The sequence below is a fragment of the Rhinolophus hipposideros genome, assembly GCF_964194185.1.
Source record: "Rhinolophus hipposideros genome assembly, chromosome: 21".
NCBI classification, from domain to species: domain Eukaryota; kingdom Metazoa; phylum Chordata; class Mammalia; order Chiroptera; family Rhinolophidae; genus Rhinolophus; species Rhinolophus hipposideros.
In genome coordinates, this window is record NC_138067.1 from 42,463,651 (window position 1) to 42,480,456 (window position 16,806).

The following is a 16,806-nucleotide window of genomic DNA, read 5'->3' on the forward strand; positions in this document are numbered from 1 at the left end:
CTTCTTTGTGACTCAGTTGGTACTTGCTCATCTGATACCTACATGAGCTTTGCTTATTGTGGATATATGTCTTCTCTTACTAATTACCATGTTTCCCTGAAAATAAGACCTAACCGGACCATCAGCTCTAATGCGTCTTTTGGAGCAAAAATTAATATAAGACCCGGTCTTATTTTAATATAAGACTGGATATGATGTGATATAATATAACATAACATAACATAATATAATATAATGTAATATAATGTAATACTGGGTCTAATATAATATAATACCGGGTCTTATATTAATTTTTGCTCCAAAAGACTCATTAGAGCTGATGGTCCGGCTGGGTCTTATTTTCAGGGAAATATGGTGGATGGTAAGATCATTGAGGGCGAGAGATGACTTTGGTCCAGCTATTAGCTCTGCTGCTAGTTTGCTATGTGACCTTGGGTATAATTCATTAAAAAAGAAAAATGCCAAGATTCTTGCCCTCTAGGAACTTAGCCCAGTAGGAGAATGGCCATATATGTACAAAGTGGCTATCTCCGTTTGGTGCCGCAGAGTCATATGGGAATTGATTATCTGGGACGTAGTACTGTCAGCATGAACAAGACCTTCAGAGCTTCACCTCCTCACATCCTAGTGAGAACAGCAGTGTTCGGACAAGCAAAAAAGCCTCTGTATGCATGGAGACCTCCTCTCAGCCAAACTTGAAAAAATAGCAAGAAACATTGGTCCTATGCATTATTGGAAACGGGTTTTATTCAGGAAATTTATTGAATGCTTACTGCACATCAGGCTCTGGAACCCCGTCATCGTAGAGGCTGATTGGAGGAGCCCTTCTCTAGCCTGTTTCTTATTCCTTGGGGGTCATTCTAATCTTTTTCTTGCTCCCGTGGATGTAGAGGGGCTTTGGAGTGGGCTTACCATCCTGCAGGCAGGCGATTGACGTCTTCCCACTCTGCCAGAGTTGGGAGTTTCCCCTGAATGCTCTTTCTGATTTCCAAAAAGCTTAGAGGCCAGAGGCAAATTCCAATCACCATTTCTCTGCAGTGCAGCATTGCCATAAACTAAAGTAGTGGTTTGTTCCTATTTCCTTTGCCACCTGGTTAGTATCAAGACTAAGCATTACGCATGTTCTTAAGGAAACTGTGAAGTAAAGAGCAATGGACTGTGTTGTTCATTCAGAAAATACTTATCCAAAAGGACAAGGTGAAGATGATTCAAGCTGACCCAGCCCTTTGTTGCTTTCAGTGGCATTTCATCACAGATAGTTCACGGAGGGGAAAGGACCGTGGGGCTTTGATGTTCATCCATCACTGGCCTCTGGATCCCGGCGCTCTCAGTGCCGGGTGGGAATCTATCGGAGCCTCTGTTTTCTCATCTGTCAGATTATTAAGACTAATAACCCTACCTTGAAGGCTGGATGTGAGATTTCGCTAATTGTGCAGAGCACTGAGCAGTGTCCTGCACGGGACCACCCCTAACTAATCACTATTATCTTCCGGTTTTGACTCTGACTTTCAGCTTAGAGGCACCGATGTGTAGAATGTTCTCAGGGCTTGGTTTCCTCTGGCTAGGTGCTTTTTTCGATTCAGCCTGCTTAAGTGAGTGTCACCCCAAGAAGGTGAATGTTGGGGTGGTGTCACTTTCTCCTCTCCAAGGACCTGCTGCTGAGAGGGCTGCTGTGACTCCCTAATGAGTGACACACGTCTGACTGTGGACAGAGACATGTGGCAGGCAACTCAGGAGGATGGCATTTCCATCTGACATGTGCCCAGTCACCCTTCGGATGCTGGTTCTGTCAGCAGTTGGGCCAGCGCTTGGCACGCACCACCAATTCTGCTCCCTTACTAAGGAAGTTTACAATCCTTCGTGCAGGAGCTCTTACCGAATTTATGACACTCCACAGAGCCTTCAGTTATTTCAAGGAGGAATTTTGACATTTTGTAAACCAGAGTTTGTTTAAATGAGTGAGAGGGAGGGAGGGAGAGAGAATTCATGTCACTCAGCCAGGGGAGTTAACCCGATTGCTAAACCGTACTCTCCATTTCCACATTTGTAAGTTGAAGTACTGAACTAGCTCTTGGGCTCCTCAAAGTAAGAGGACTGCGAGCAGTTGTCGAATTTAAGTCTTCCACCTGATGGCAGAATCTTCTTGACGGCGAGTCTGGCAGGGAGGTTGCAGCCTCTGCTCCGAGGACTTACAAGAGCAGTCCCTTCCGCTGTCAACAGCTGGGGTGGTTTTGTGTTTTCAGTTTCTCTTTATACACGCCTCTCCGTTTTCGACTCTTATCTCTCCCACCCTGACTCGTTGGAATCATACAAAATAATCTCTTTCCATGAGAGAGTCCCGTAGCTATTTGAAATAGCTGTCATAGTGCCCCAGTCTTCCCTTCCTCCAAAGCTCGTGCTCATGAACGTTATTGAGATATTTGCTCCAAAATTATTCAGTCCCTTGATTTTGAAGCTCACATGAGGAAAAAATGCTCTAAACAAATGGTAAATTTCCTCAAGCCACAGAAATACAATTGAAATTGTGGTCTTTGTTAAAATATCTACTAAAGAGGAGGGTGACTATATCGGATCAAGGTAAATGGACCCAGGTGCATCTCCAGCAATTCGGTTTCATTTCCAAGTTAATAAGACCCATTAGAAGGGCAGATGTGCTTACCAATGTGTACGGCTATGAATTTAAACGTCTTTAGGGGTCTCTGCATAAATTCCCCTACAGTGGACAACTAACTTCTAGATCGGGGTCAACCATTCCGTTTCCTTATCCTGCCCATCATTCCTTTTGGTACCCTTCATATGGAAACAAATCACTTCCTGTTTAGTCTGCGATTCTTTGAGAACGTCCTTTGCAAACAACTAGCGAAGAAAGAACAGCTGAGAATAAAATGTACATGAAAGAAGGAACAAGCCCGTTTCTGGCCTGTTGGCTGGCATTACCTGAAATGACAACCCAGAGGCAAAGACAATCCAGTCTTCAGACAGCCTGCCAGCTGCTAACGGATTCAGTGTGGAGGACCGCAACGCACTGGGAAAGGGTCCTGGGGTCCCAGAGACGAGCCACACACTCCTCAAAGCCTGGCCCTGGCGCTGGCCCTGGCGCTGGCTCACAAGACCCGTGACACAGCTTCTCGGGGGGCGAGGCGTGGCTGCTGCTTCTCCCCTGATTACTCACTGCCTGAGGCAAACAGGCTCTGACTTCAGACTTTTTATAAAGAAGAAAAGCAAATTAGTGATTTACGATGTATCTGTATATGAAATAACCAATCTGGGCTCTCTCCCTAACATCTTCTCTGAAGTTACAAAGAATTGACGCTTTGAAATCTAACAGACCTGGGTTTGAGCCCTGCCAGACAAGTTCTAGGACTTTGGTCTTAGCATCGCAGGGATGGCGCCCTGCTACAAGGTGGTCGTGAGGGTGAAGTCGCCAATAATGTGAGCTCTTACAAAGGAAAGAGAGGCTGAGTGCTTCTGTCGTTACACAGGGTTACAACCAGATACCAGGGAGTCAAACAGTGCTCTGTCCATACCCTTTAAACTATTAGCTATACAATCTGAATATGCGAAGAAGACCATCTGGATTTCAGTGACATTCTTTTTAGCAATCCCAATCCTGCAGGATTTGCCTGTCAAAAAACTAGCACAACAGCACTGTTCTTCAATAAAATGAGGCTTCCAAACCAACTGGTGTTAAGGAATAAAAAAATGGAACTTTAAAAGAGACACTGCAAGGGAGTTATTTCTAATCACTAGGAAGCCTTCTAACCGTAGTTCTAGTAACTAGACAATAAATTTTAATGTTATGCTTTCTCCCCCTTCTCGGTACTAGAACAAGACAATGAGATGTCATCTAACATCCTAAGTTAGCTAGAAAATTTAGCCTCCATCAATTGCATACTTACTATGTATCAGACACTTGCTTAAGGTCTCTATATGCATTATTTCATCCCAGATTCACAACAGGTCTGTGGGTGGAGGTGGCAAGAACCCCATTTTGCAGATGAAGAAGCTGAATCCTAGAAAAACTCAGTTACTTGCCCAAGTCAGTTCTGTCTGTCTGCAAGACCTGTGCTCTTAACCACTACCATTCACTGCCTTCTTCTGGAAGTTCTTGGGATCAGCTGACTGAATAACTGGATGATTGAATACGTGACTAAGGGTGCAGTTCCGTCTGGGTAACTTCTAATGGTCATGAAGACCCACTGACATAAAATTCCAGCGTCTTTGGAGGCAGACCTGGGTTTGAATCCCAGTACTGTCACTTACTAGTTGTGTCACTTAGGCGTGTGGCATTTTTCCTTGGTAAAATGGAATGTCATAAGGTTTAAAAGAAAGAATATTTGGGACCTGGTTGGTACATAGTAAGCTCTCAGGTAGTTTCTGCTGCTGCTACTCCTGCTACATGAGGAAGGTGACCGCTAGGAAAGGAGAGACAGAGAATTGTCTTATTTGTCACCTCTGATTAGTTAGTTTTACCCTTTCCTGATGCGAAGCCATTAACCCCCAGCTAATGTACCAAAGGGAATTCTCACTTGGGGCTTTCAGCCCTAGCAGAATCCATGCCTATCTCTATTCTGGAAAGAGGTAATTATTAGTTTCCGATTTCATCTTTTGTCTTTTTAAGAGTTTAGCCATCTTTGTATAACATCTATTATCCATATGGGATCTTTGGAAAACTTCCTGTTTATTCCAATGCACCCGATAAAGGGTGTAAATAGTCATCTCATTGTTTTTAAATAAACATGGCCTACCTCTTATAAACACCTTTGTTCTGGTAACACCGACTCTCACTTAAGGGGTGACCATGTGGCAGATTGCCGGCATCTTGTGTGATATTTGGAGGCTGGAAAATACAAAATTAGTGAAATGAATAAGTGGATCTCTTTATCCTGCTTGGCATTTTTCCAGCAGTTTCCACACCACTGCGAGCTCCCCCCTGGAAGCCTTCCTGATGCTTCAGTGCATGTGGACACTCACTTTGTTTTTGTGCTTTCTTTTCTCTTTCCTGGACAGAAACCAAAGCCCAAGCCCCGGCCATCCATCACGAAGGCAACCTGGGAGAGTAACTATTTTGGGGTCCCCTTAACAACCGTCGTGACTCCAGAGAAGCCAATCCCTGTTTTTATTGAGAGATGTATTGAGTACATTGAAGCCACAGGTAAGTGTGTTACCTCGAGCCAGTTACCGCTTTCACCGTCTGCAGGATGCTTTCCAGAGGGCTAAGCCATCTGGAGCTTCTGGAATCAGCTCTTGCTGAAGTGGGAGATGCTTTCTGAGAAGGAGCTGAGCAGTGCCGACAGCGTCAGCCTCCCTCCATCTCCATGCAGTTGTGCAGGGCCTGTTAGCCTCTCCGACCATCCTGCTTTCAGGGCTGCAGTCGGGGCTGTTAGGCGCCTCTGTGCCCCCCACCCCCAGTCGCCTGTCTCTCTGTGTCAGCTTCCTGAGGGCAGGGAAAGGGTTTTATTTATCACTGTGTCCTCAGCACTAGGCTGGACACATGGTAAACATTGTTGTGACTATTACAGCCCTTGGCCACTGACAGGTGCCTGAGATTCATGTGTTGATAGACTTTTTTTCCTGAGGTAAAAAAACCAGTCAGGATGCTTGAACATCTATCTTCTGGTCAAACAGCTGCATTTCAACTCCACTGACAACTTGATGCTATCTCAGAGGCCAGCTATCTTAAAAGTTTCCGCATTGTTCTCGAAGTGACAAGATTTTATCTGTGTTAAAACATTTCCTTCATTCAGAGCTCCCATAACGTGTGTCTTTGGCCTCTTTTGAAACCCCTGGAGCTTCCAATTTCACTCCATTGTTTCCCTTGATCTTCCCTTGGATGCTTTCAAAGCTGAGGAGGAGACCACGAATGGGGGGCACTGTGTTACCTGGATTCTTGAACAGTAACAGTTGAGCTCAAGAATGTAGGCTTAAGCTGATTTGAAACCAAGGTGGGGGTTATAGCCTTCCTCTGTGTTCTTCGCGATTCCCGTGTCTGTAGTGTTAAGTATGGTGCGGTTTGGCCAGCCCGCCAGGATGTACTGACAACTTCAGCAGTGTCACGCTCAGCTGAGTGACTGGCGTTAATATTTCCTGAGGATGTGGGAACTCAGGGAAACTAGGTTTCAAGTTGAAGCCCACTAAAGACTGTCATTATTTCCAGGGTTTTCTCTGCAGCACACCAGGCTTGAATTCCAGCACGCACTTTGCATAATCATAGCAGATCTGCAGCTTTGTTTAGTTCATTCTGTTCCCAAAGCCTTTTCTAAGTGTCCATCTTTTGGACACTGGTGTTGTAGCAGTTTTTTCCTGGTAGCTCTCCCTTGGGCTGGGAGGAAAACTACACAAAGCAAATTCCTTCTTATTGACCCAGCAAGAAGAGGTAATTTGTGTCATTGGTGGGGGGAATTTTTCCCCTCAAATTTTTGATGTAGAACTTGTTTCAGATTTATGGAGAAGTTATAAAAAGTATAATTTGTAACAAATTGAAAGTTACAAAAATCCCCAGGTTAACATTTTACCACATCCCCCATCATTCTTTCTATAAATGTATCTTTTATCTGTAACTTTTGAAAGTTGCAAATATGATGCCTCTTTATTTCTAACTACTTCAGTGGTTGTTTCCTAAAAACATTCTCTTATAACCACCATGCAATTTTCAAAATTAGGATATTAGCATTGACCCATTGCTAGTCTATCTAATCTATAGACATTTTCATTTCATTAGTTGTCCCATTAATGTCCGTTATAGCAAAAGAAATTTTTTTTTTTTTTGGTCCAGGACTAATCCCAGACTACATATTACATTTATTTATTTATTTATTATTTATTTATTATTTTATTTTTTTTATTAGTTTTAGGTGTACAAAACAACATAATAGGTATTTATCATTTATATCCCTCACAAAGTGATAACCCCCCCATCTACTGCCCCTCTGACATCACATACAGCCATTTCCACTGTCTCTATTCCTAATGCTGTACTCCACTTCTATATATATACACACACATATATATATACATATATGTGTAAAATTATAGTTGACATTATTGTTCAGCTTCAGCTTCAGGTGTACAGAGCGGTGATCAGGCATCTACATCATCCCTGAGGTGGTCTCCCTAATGGGACAAGGGTCCATCTGACACCCTACAAAATCTTTACATTATTGATTACATTCCCCGAATTGACTTTCGTATCCCCGTGGCCATCTTGTGGTTACCAACTATGCTTTCTAATCCCCTCATCTTCCCTCTTATTCCCACCTCTCCTCCCATCTAGCAACCCTCAGTTTTTCTCTATATCTCTGAGACTATTTCCGATTAGTTTTTTCATTTATTTTATTCTTTAGATTCCACATATAAGTGAGATCATATGGTATTTGTCTTTCTCTGTCTGACTTATTTCACTAAGCATGTTTTCTAGATCCATCCATATTGTTGCAAATGGTAAGATTTCACTCTTCTTTATGGCTGCATAATACTCCATTGTATAAATGTACCGCCACATATTACGTTAAATTGTCAGGTCTATTCTTAATCTAGAACCATTCAGTCTGTTTTTGCATCGCCTCAAAGGTTTTAAAGAGTATCAGTTATTTTGTAGGATGTTCCTCAACTTGGATTTTGTTGATGTTTCCTCATGATTAGATTCAGGTTAGCATTCTTGGCAGAAACAGCAGAGTGATGCTGTGTCCTTCTCCATGCATCACAGCAGGTGGCACATGATGTCTCTTTGTCCCTCACTGGCAATGTCCTTTGATCACTTGATTAAGGGGCTGGTGTTTGCCAAGCTTCTCCATGTAAAGCTACCCTTGGCCCCTTTGTAATGATACGTGTTTTATAGGGAGAAGCTTTGAAACTGAGTACCTGGTTTCTCCTCATACTCTCACCCACTAGCTTTTGCCTCCATTGATGGTTCTTCCCTGAGACCGTGATCACCACAGTTTTTCTCACTCTGATTCCTTCTGCATTTATTTGTTAGTTGGGATTCTCCTGTGTGGGAGAGCTGCCCCTTCTTGGGGAAGCCTTTTGTGAGTGGCCTCCTCTCGCGGCTCCCCTGTGGTGCACCGGGGCCTGACCATCACCCGTGTGCTCTGGAGCTGAGCGCATCAGGGGGCCTGACCTAACCTACCCGCCTTGCGTCTCTCACTCTTAGACCGTGAGGAGCTTGTTTTTATACCCTGTGACAGAATTACACCTCTCCTTGCTCTTCTACTTGTGGATCCTTTCAGGTATGAAGACCTCTTCTACCCTGCCCCTAGTCCACCCCAGCCACTGTCAGGCTACTGCTTCTCTCAGAGCTCTTTCATGTCACACTGCTGTCCTCCTTGTCACCAAAAAGCTTGGAACTTCAGGGTCATCTCTGACTCATCTGGTCAATTCCCAAGTCTGTCGTTTCTCCTTCGTCATGTCTTGGCTCTGTTCCCTCCACTTCATTTCTGCCGCCCCCCCATCACCCTCCTTCTCAGTCCATCCTGAGTATGTGACAGTTCCTCTCCTAAAAGCCTCCGCTTGTCCTCCCTACAAGACGCGGTTTGGTCGTGCTGCTGCTGCGGTTGTCTGCCTGCCCTCCTCTCCCCTTTTCCTTCATTCTTCCTTTTCTCCCCCACCCCCTTGTTTCTGTTGTGTACTATGGCAGGCATTCACTTTAAAATTGTTTTACAAGAATACAGCCAATATATTAGAAGGACGTGGACCGAGCAGAATTTCTTTGTATTTCTCTGCTTCGCGTATGCCCTTGCTGTGGTTTGCAGTGTATCTCCCATTCCTCCTGCCTCTGGAACTGCTCTTCATTCTTCAAGACTCCCCCATGCCAGGAGCACTTCTAATGTCACTTCCCTGGTAGTTCTTCTCAGGCACATTTCAGCTTCCTGACAACAAGATTCTCTGTTCTCCCGTCTCACCAGAGCCTGGTACCCAGTATACATGAGTGACAGAGTGGTTTTCAACGTGGAATTGCTTAACTTTATTGTTTTCTTCTTTCTTTCCTTGTCCTTTTAATATTTGGTTCTATATTTCCCTTCACTGGCATTAGTCTATATACTTTTATAGAATTCCAGGAAAAAATTTAAACCTGGTATTAGTGTGTGTTGAGGAGTTGTCATTGTGTACTCTTTTTCCTAAAAGAACTTTTTTTCCTCTTCAGAAAATCAAAGCACGTTCATTGTAAAAATTCAACAAAAGGCAAAATCTGAAAAAGAATTTGAAGATCCATTGATCTTCCACTTAGTGAAAACAATTGTTAGTGGTTTGATATATTTCCGCATAGTCTTATTTCTCTGCATACGTGTATAGATTTTTACTTTTACATAATTCAGAATAAGTGGTGTGATTGGTCTAAAAATTTTTTGAGCATAACTCACTTAGATGAGGCAAAAAAGCCCTGAGTTCACCAATTTACTCTTGTTTTCCTGCAGAAAAAGAATTCAGTAATTAAGGATGGGGTTGGAGGACCATTTTTTGAGAACCAGTGTTTTTTAAACCAGACCTCGTTTTGTTAGCATGATCCCTTCATCAGATACTCTTTGAAAAATATCAATTTTTTTCACCCTTCCACCTCCCGCCTCCCCCCGCCCACTCCGGTTCAAGCCGTTGTTTCTCAGTCTAGTTGTGTAGGACACAACTCCCTGGCCTATGCTGGTGTTATGAGCCTTGTGCTCCCCCTGCTGAGGCAGTCAGTTGCTGGTCATCGGACAGCCCTTCTCAGCAGGTCATAGCAACTCTCGCCGGCTGCCGGCCACTCACGCTGGCTGCTGGCTGCTTATGGCAGCACGAGGTAGCCCACGGCAGCACACAGCAGCCCGCAGCAGCCCATGCCGACCTCCAGCTGCTCACTGCATCTGAGCTCCAGGGAGAGCTGTTATTCACAATCTTAGCTGTAAAGGGTGCAGCTCACTGGCCCATGTGGGAATCGAACCGGCGACCTTCAGCGTTAGGAGCACGGCTCTCCAGCCACCTGAGCCACCGGGCTGAAAGTATTAATTTTAATTGCTGCATCTTGTTCCATTACATGGCTGTGTCACAGATTATTTAACTATTCCTCTGTTGTTGGGCCCCTGTAGATTTTCTCTGGATGTCCATAAAATAAAGAAGCAGATTAGCTAGAAAGGTGTTTTCAAATAGTGACGGAGAGCTTCCGGTCTGGTTAGACTGGGGTTCGAATCTTTGTTCATCTGTAAGCCGAGGGTGGTGACAGGACCTGCCTGCCAGGGCCCCTGCGAGGGTGCAGGGGGGGACTGGGTGAGACTCCGGGGTGCACTCAGTGTCAGGCATCCGCTAGTCGCCGCTGGGAGCTTCACCTCACTGCCTTGGTCTGCCTTCCTATTGCGGGTCCAACTTGACCATGAAACATAAATATCCATGGCTTTTGTTCTTTCCTCCCCAACGTTTAAATTTGCAAATAATGAAGCCCATTGAATACATTGATCATCCAATATTCACCAGTGGTTGACATTCTGCCACTTTTGCCCTTTCTCCCCGATTTTTATACTTGTTGAACCATTTGAAAGTCAGCTGCTACACCATGTCACTTCACTCCTAAAAATTTCAGCATATATCCCTAAGCTTGGACTTGCTCCTCCATAACTGCAATAACATTATCACTTTTGAGAATATTAGCATTCACTCAGTAGTATTTCATATATAGTCTATGTTTAAATTTACTCAGTTGACTTAAAACTCTCTTACAGCTGAATTTTTTGTTCTAGAGTCCGATCAGTATTCATAGTGCATTTGGCTATTCGCCTCTCTGTCTCGTTTAGTTCAGAACAGTTCTCTTGGCTTTTTCTTTTTAATGATGACCTTTTTTGAAAAGTCTAGACAGTTGTCTTGTAGATTGTCCCCTGGTGTCATGTCCTGTCTGCACCTCTCCATTGTCCTCAGCCCCTTCTGACACCACCCACAGCCACCTCATCCTGTGTGTCCTGTCTGAGCAGAGGGCCTCCCCGGACAGAGCCCACCTGTGAATTGGGCATGGGGGCTCTATAGCATTTCGTTAAACAGTTGAATGAATTATGGATTAGGGTTTTTTCCCAGTCCTGTCTGATTTGTACTGACCTTGCCCTTTTCCTAGGGAAGGCCTGTGCTGCCACCTGACCTCCCTGTTCCATCTCTCCGTCTTACTCATGATAAAAATTGCCATTGACCCAAGTTCCCACATGGTAGGCTAGGCGGTCACTTCTAGCTGATTGGAGATGATGCTCCAAAGGAAGCTTGTTGGCCAGCCTTGCCCTGAGTTCAAAGTCAAAAGTCATTGAGTCCCTGTTTTTGTGTCTGTCTCATACAGCTTGGCACTTCTCTTGTCCTGGCAAATAATATATTGCATCATCACCTTTTTGGAAGGGCAGTGCTTGGGAGTTTATAGCCCTACGTGGTGATGGGAAAGACACGCAGCACCCCTCTCCTTTCGTGCCTCAGGGCCTGCATCACTACCCACTTGCCTCTTCGCAGCCAGTGCCACAGCGAGTGGCAGTGGAGAAAACAAACCAAGCAAGGCCTAATGGAGCTGGAGTGGCATGACCATTATGATTTGGGACAACTTGAGCCATCCCATCACCTTACAAATAATTGTTCTAATCACAAGAGTAATATACTTGCTCGCAGTAAAAAACAGTTAATCATAGATCGTATGTGCATGGGTGTTACACAGATACAGAAAGTGACAGTGCCCTATAACCCAGTCTCCAGCAGTAACCTGCAGTAGTGGTTGGTCTTGTACATGCTGTTCTGCTGTTTGGTTTTTGTTTTATTTAATACCATATACCTTGGACATTATCTTTTCAATTCCATCTTAAGGCCAACTGCATTCTAATGTTTGATCTGAGAAGTAGGTGGCAAGAATTGGTGTCAGAGTGGGGTCTCTGGGAGTGGAGGCAGAGAAGCTTTGTTTGCAGGCACCTTCATGTTCTAGGGGTGGCCCAGGGCAGGATCCCGTGACTGCTGCGTCCTCTGCTCGTAGTTTGTGAGTAAATTGCCAGCTCCTCCTAAACACAGATCACAAAGGAAGGACCACTGCCTTGTCGCCTGAAAAGTCGGGCTCCTGCTCGCATTACCAGGACTCGGCATTGCAGTTCCTTTCCCATATTCTGGGGTTAGCGCAGAACCTCTGCGTGAAGATTGGCTCTGGTTCACACCTGTCTGTTTTCCTCAGCTTTCTGACCAGTTCATTTACCCTTGTTTCATACTTCCCCAAATTGGAATGCATTCAAGAAATGGCCAATAGATAGAAGAGCTTTCAGATTGATTTGCAAATGCTTTTAGCCCAGGCCCAGGGACAGCCCTGGTGCTTGTTGTGCTCCTAGGTCATTAGATTTTCACTCTCGGCTCCGGTTACATGGGAGGGCTGGAAGAGGGCAAGTGACTACCACAGCTGCTCTGGGGTCACCACTGGTGGGGGGGGGGGGGGCGGGGAGGTGCTGGGGGTCAGACAGACTTGGACTTTCTGGCCGAACGCTTTTTCTTTCAGTTTTCGTCCGTGTGGAAAATTGGTTGAGGCAGTGGAATCACTGCTCCTCTTCTCTAGCAGGTGACTCCTGAGTGAGAAAGCACATTGGCCCAGCTGACCTAAACTCTCTGACGCTTGGCAGGCAGTAGCGATACACAGTCCAGTCTAGACTGTTCCTCACTGGAGTCAGGGTGAAGACTTTAGAGCCCACTCCCAAACCTCCTGAGAATAATTTCTCAGCGCAAGTACACTGACTTTCCACCTCCCTATGGTCACAAAACTAAGGTTTTGAATCAGGTCTCTGGGCCCATTTTGAGTTAAGGCTTCCTTTTCACCGTTGGGGGACATATTCGTGTCCTCCAGCATAGAAGCCCCCTGAGGGAGCTTCTGAGTGGCCCCGCTCCTCATCCTGCAAGCTAAATGCCTGGTGCCTGCTCCTCTGGGCTCTGCCACATGTATTCCCCAGGCCCAGGCCTTGCTTGTCAGCCATTTAACTAAAAATAGAATCTCTAGGAATGATTTCTTTGTATCATGTGTGAGACCAAACCTCCTCTCTCCTTCTTTCAGTGATTTTAAACCTTTTTCTTTTGGCAGTGGGAGGGGGCAGGGTGACAGGGGCAAAAGTAATTTCCCATCCAGCAGTCCTTTTCTTAATTGCTTTGCTTACTGAGAGGTGACCAGTCCCAGCACCTCTAGCAAGTGCTGCAGAGGCTGAGAAAGGAACTGACTGTTCCCAGGGAGAAGCACTTTCATTTCGGCAGAAAGCGCTTCTTTCCCACTTCAACTTATAATATATTCAGACCATACCATATAAATAACTGTAGGCCACAGTTTTGTTAGTGCATCTTAATTTTAGTTAGTCCCTGTGGAATGGAAAACTCCCTGTAGTCAAGGAAGCTTGGCAGCTGTTTAAAATAATAATGCCAAAGATGGCCTCCGTTGTGTTGACTCTTCCATTTTCTATTCCTGACACATTTATTGTGCACTTGCGATGGCCCAGGCATTGTACCGGGCACTAGGCATATGTGATCTCATTGCCCAAGAGACTGTTTTGCTGCTCTAAGAACCCAGATGTGGTGGCAAGCTGGCCCTTGGGGAGAGGGTCAGGGTACATCACTCTCGAGAAGATCTCAGTGTCAATAAAATGTAGGGTTAGCCTGGCTGGAGAGAAGGTGGCAGCATTTACATTGCCTACCCTATTCTCTTAGGAGGAATCCCACACAAAACCTGGTGACAGAATGGAGCTCTGTCTTTGGGCAGCACCTATCTGGGCAGTGCTGCAGCTGAAATTCCCTGTTTTCAAAGCCCTTTGCTAGAGGGCATGGAATTGAGCCGTACAACCCTGCCTTGGGATTTCAGTGCCTGCACTTAGCAGGATTGTGTAATGCAAGAGGGGCCATTTTGTATTTGCCTTCTGGGGCACTGTTCCTTGGTGGGGAGCAGAATCGGGGCAAGCTGGACCTCTCATCTCTGGTTGAGGGGGAAAATGCAGAACACAGGCACCAAATGGTTGTAGAAAGACAAAAACGTCCTCATAAGTCATCTGTAGGTCCACAGATATTTAACTTACCATCTTTTTATTGGGGGGGGGGGCAGATTTCATTCATGCAGCAGATATTTAGTGAATATTTGTATTAATTAAGCACCTACTATATGCTAGTAGTGAACTAAAAAGTTTGCCCCCATGATGTCCAGGGGTAGGACAGATAGACACAGTCTCACAGATGCATAACAAATTCAGGCAAGGAACATTATTGGATGTGAAAATCACTGAGTAATAAAATAACGGACAGGTCCAAGTGAGGACATGGGGCAGTGAGGACATGGGACATGCTGCTGTTGGGAATATAAAAGCGTATAGACTAACTTTGGAAAACTCTTTGATAGTTTATTAAAAAGTTAAACATGTACTTAATCATTCTACTCCTAAGTATTTGCCCAGGAGAAATGAAGACATGTTCACACAAAGACGTGTACTAAGCTGATTCCAACGGCTTTGTTCACGAGAGCCCTAAACTGGAGACCACCAGTGTCCATCCACAGTGAATAAACGAGCTGGTCCATCCATCCACTGGAATACAACTCAGGAGCCAAAAGGAAGGAATTACTGCTACATGCAGCAACATGATTGAATCTCAAAGCATTAAAAGCTGAGAGTGACAGAAGCCAGACACAAAAGACTGCAAATTATGACTCCTTTTATATACAGCTCTGGAAAATGCAAACTAATCTATAGTGACAATAGGCAGTTCAGTGGTTGCTTAGGAGCAAGAAGTAGCAAGAAGTGATTGCAGAGGGGCATGGGAAAACTTTTGGGGGTGATGGAAATATTCTATATCTTGATTGTGGTGATGATTTCACTCCTGTATGCAGGTTTCAAATTTATTAAATTGTACACTTTTTAAAAAAAAAAGATTTTTATTGGGGAAGGGGAACAGGACTTTATTGGGGAACAGTGTGTACTTCCAGGATTTTTTTTCCAAGTCAAGTTGTTGTCCTTTCAATCTTAGTTGTGGAGGGCGCAGCTCAGCTCCAGGTCCAGTTGCCGTTGCTAGTTGCAGGGGGTGCTGCCCACCATCCTTTGTGGGACTCGAGGAATCAAACTGGCAACCTTGTGGTTGAGAGCTGGCACTCCAACCGAGCCATCTGGTAGGCAGCTCAGCTCAAGGTGCCGTGTTCAATCTCAGCTGCAGGGGCAGAGCCCACCATCCCTTGCGGGACTCAAGGAGTTGAACCGGCAACATTGTGGTTGACAGCCCACTGGCCCAATTGGGAATTGAACCGGCAGCCTTCGGAGTTAGGAGTACGGAGCTGCAACCTCCTGAGCCACCGGGCCGGCCCAAATTGTACACTTTTAATGGATATAGTTTATTACATATAAATTATGCCTCAATAGTTGCTTTTTTATAAACAAAACAGAACAAAAACCGATCACTGGGAAAAGGTTTTCAGGGAACTTGATATTTACGTGGTCTCAGAATATTAACACGCTAATTAATCATTACAAAGGGGAATGTATCTTTATAATGGGAGATCTGGGGGTTACCACCTTAACTAAGTGATCAGACCTGGCACCCCTACTAGCAGTTCAGGCAACATTGTGTACCTTCTTGCCAAAAATATTGAATCAGAATCTTAGCATGAGGAAAGAATCAGATGAATCCAGAATGTGATACATTTTACAAGACAACAGGCCTAGACTCAGTAGAAAGGTCAGGGTCATGGAAAAAAATGAAAGTTTGTGGGCCTGATGCAACGTCTACATTTATAACATGAACCCCTTTCCCATTCCGCTAGCCAAGCATTAAGTCCACGAGCTTTGGAATCACCCTGGCGTCCTGACTTCCCTGTGCAATAGCTGACCTTAAACTTATTTAACTCACTAAGCCTCATTTTCCTGTTCCTTCAAATTGGAGATGAAAGTACTCGCTCCTTCAAAGGGAATTTGTTAGAATTAAGTGAACTGTTTGTAGTGTTCCTAGCATAAGGCCTGGTCCTACTAATCACCCAATCAGTGTTAGACATTATTCTGGTGGCTCCTGTCACTGCCGTGGCTGTGGCTGAGGAAAACCCAAACAGGACATTTCCCCAAACAGTATGGATGAGATTGGACAGTGTCTGTAGGCAGTGATTGAGACTTCTCATTGAAGTGGAGCATCCGCTGAGAAAAGTACCCTCATCACGAGTACAGCTCAGTGAGCAGCCACAAACGGAACACACCTGTGTTAACCAGCGCCAGACCAAGAAACAAGATGACCAGGCACAACCACTGTCCTGATTTCTGACAGTTACAGAATCATTTTGCCTGCTTTTGAACTCTAAAAATGGACTCCTACCAAATACAGTTTTGGTCTGGCTTCCTTCAACATTATCTGTGAGATTCATTTGCAGTTGAATTCATAAATTTACCCACGGTTGTGTGTGAGCGTTCATTCTTGTTGCTGTATACTATTCCATTGCGTGAATGACCCACAATGATTTATTCATCCTACTCTTCCTGGACATTGAGGCACTTTCCAGTTTGGGGTGATTCTGAATAGTGCTGCCGAGAACATTCTCATACATGAGTTCTGGTGCCTGTGTGGGCACTCATATGCTTCAGGTAGGTCCCCAGGAGTGAGACAGTTTTTAATAATTAATTTTAGAATGTTGAACATGGCGATTTAAAAGATGTCTTCCAGCACATACCATTCCCTGAGAGGGTAATAATCTACAAGGCTGAGAGCGAAAGCCGGGAGGGGATCTCTGCTACCTATTTGTGCCTTTCGGTCGTGTGTCTTTTAAAGGATCAGGGGTCCTGGCAAGGGTGTGTGTGGGTCCACAGAGCTGTCTCACCCATGCTCTGAGTAGCTCAATCAGTCCCATTTGCA

The 16,806-nt window shown here is 44.8% G+C and overlaps 1 protein-coding gene across 1 annotated transcript in view; it reads left to right on the forward strand.

Moving 5' to 3' along the window:
* Nucleotides 1–16,806, forward strand: part of ARHGAP35 (Rho GTPase activating protein 35) — a 121,912-nt gene that overhangs the window by 51,766 nt on the left and 53,340 nt on the right. Inside the window, exon 3 of the mRNA XM_081032357.1 lies at nucleotides 5,011–5,155. Within this exon, the coding sequence (XP_080888483.1) occupies nucleotides 5,011–5,155 (145 nt within the window). The remainder of the gene's footprint in view (nucleotides 1–5,010; nucleotides 5,156–16,806) is intronic.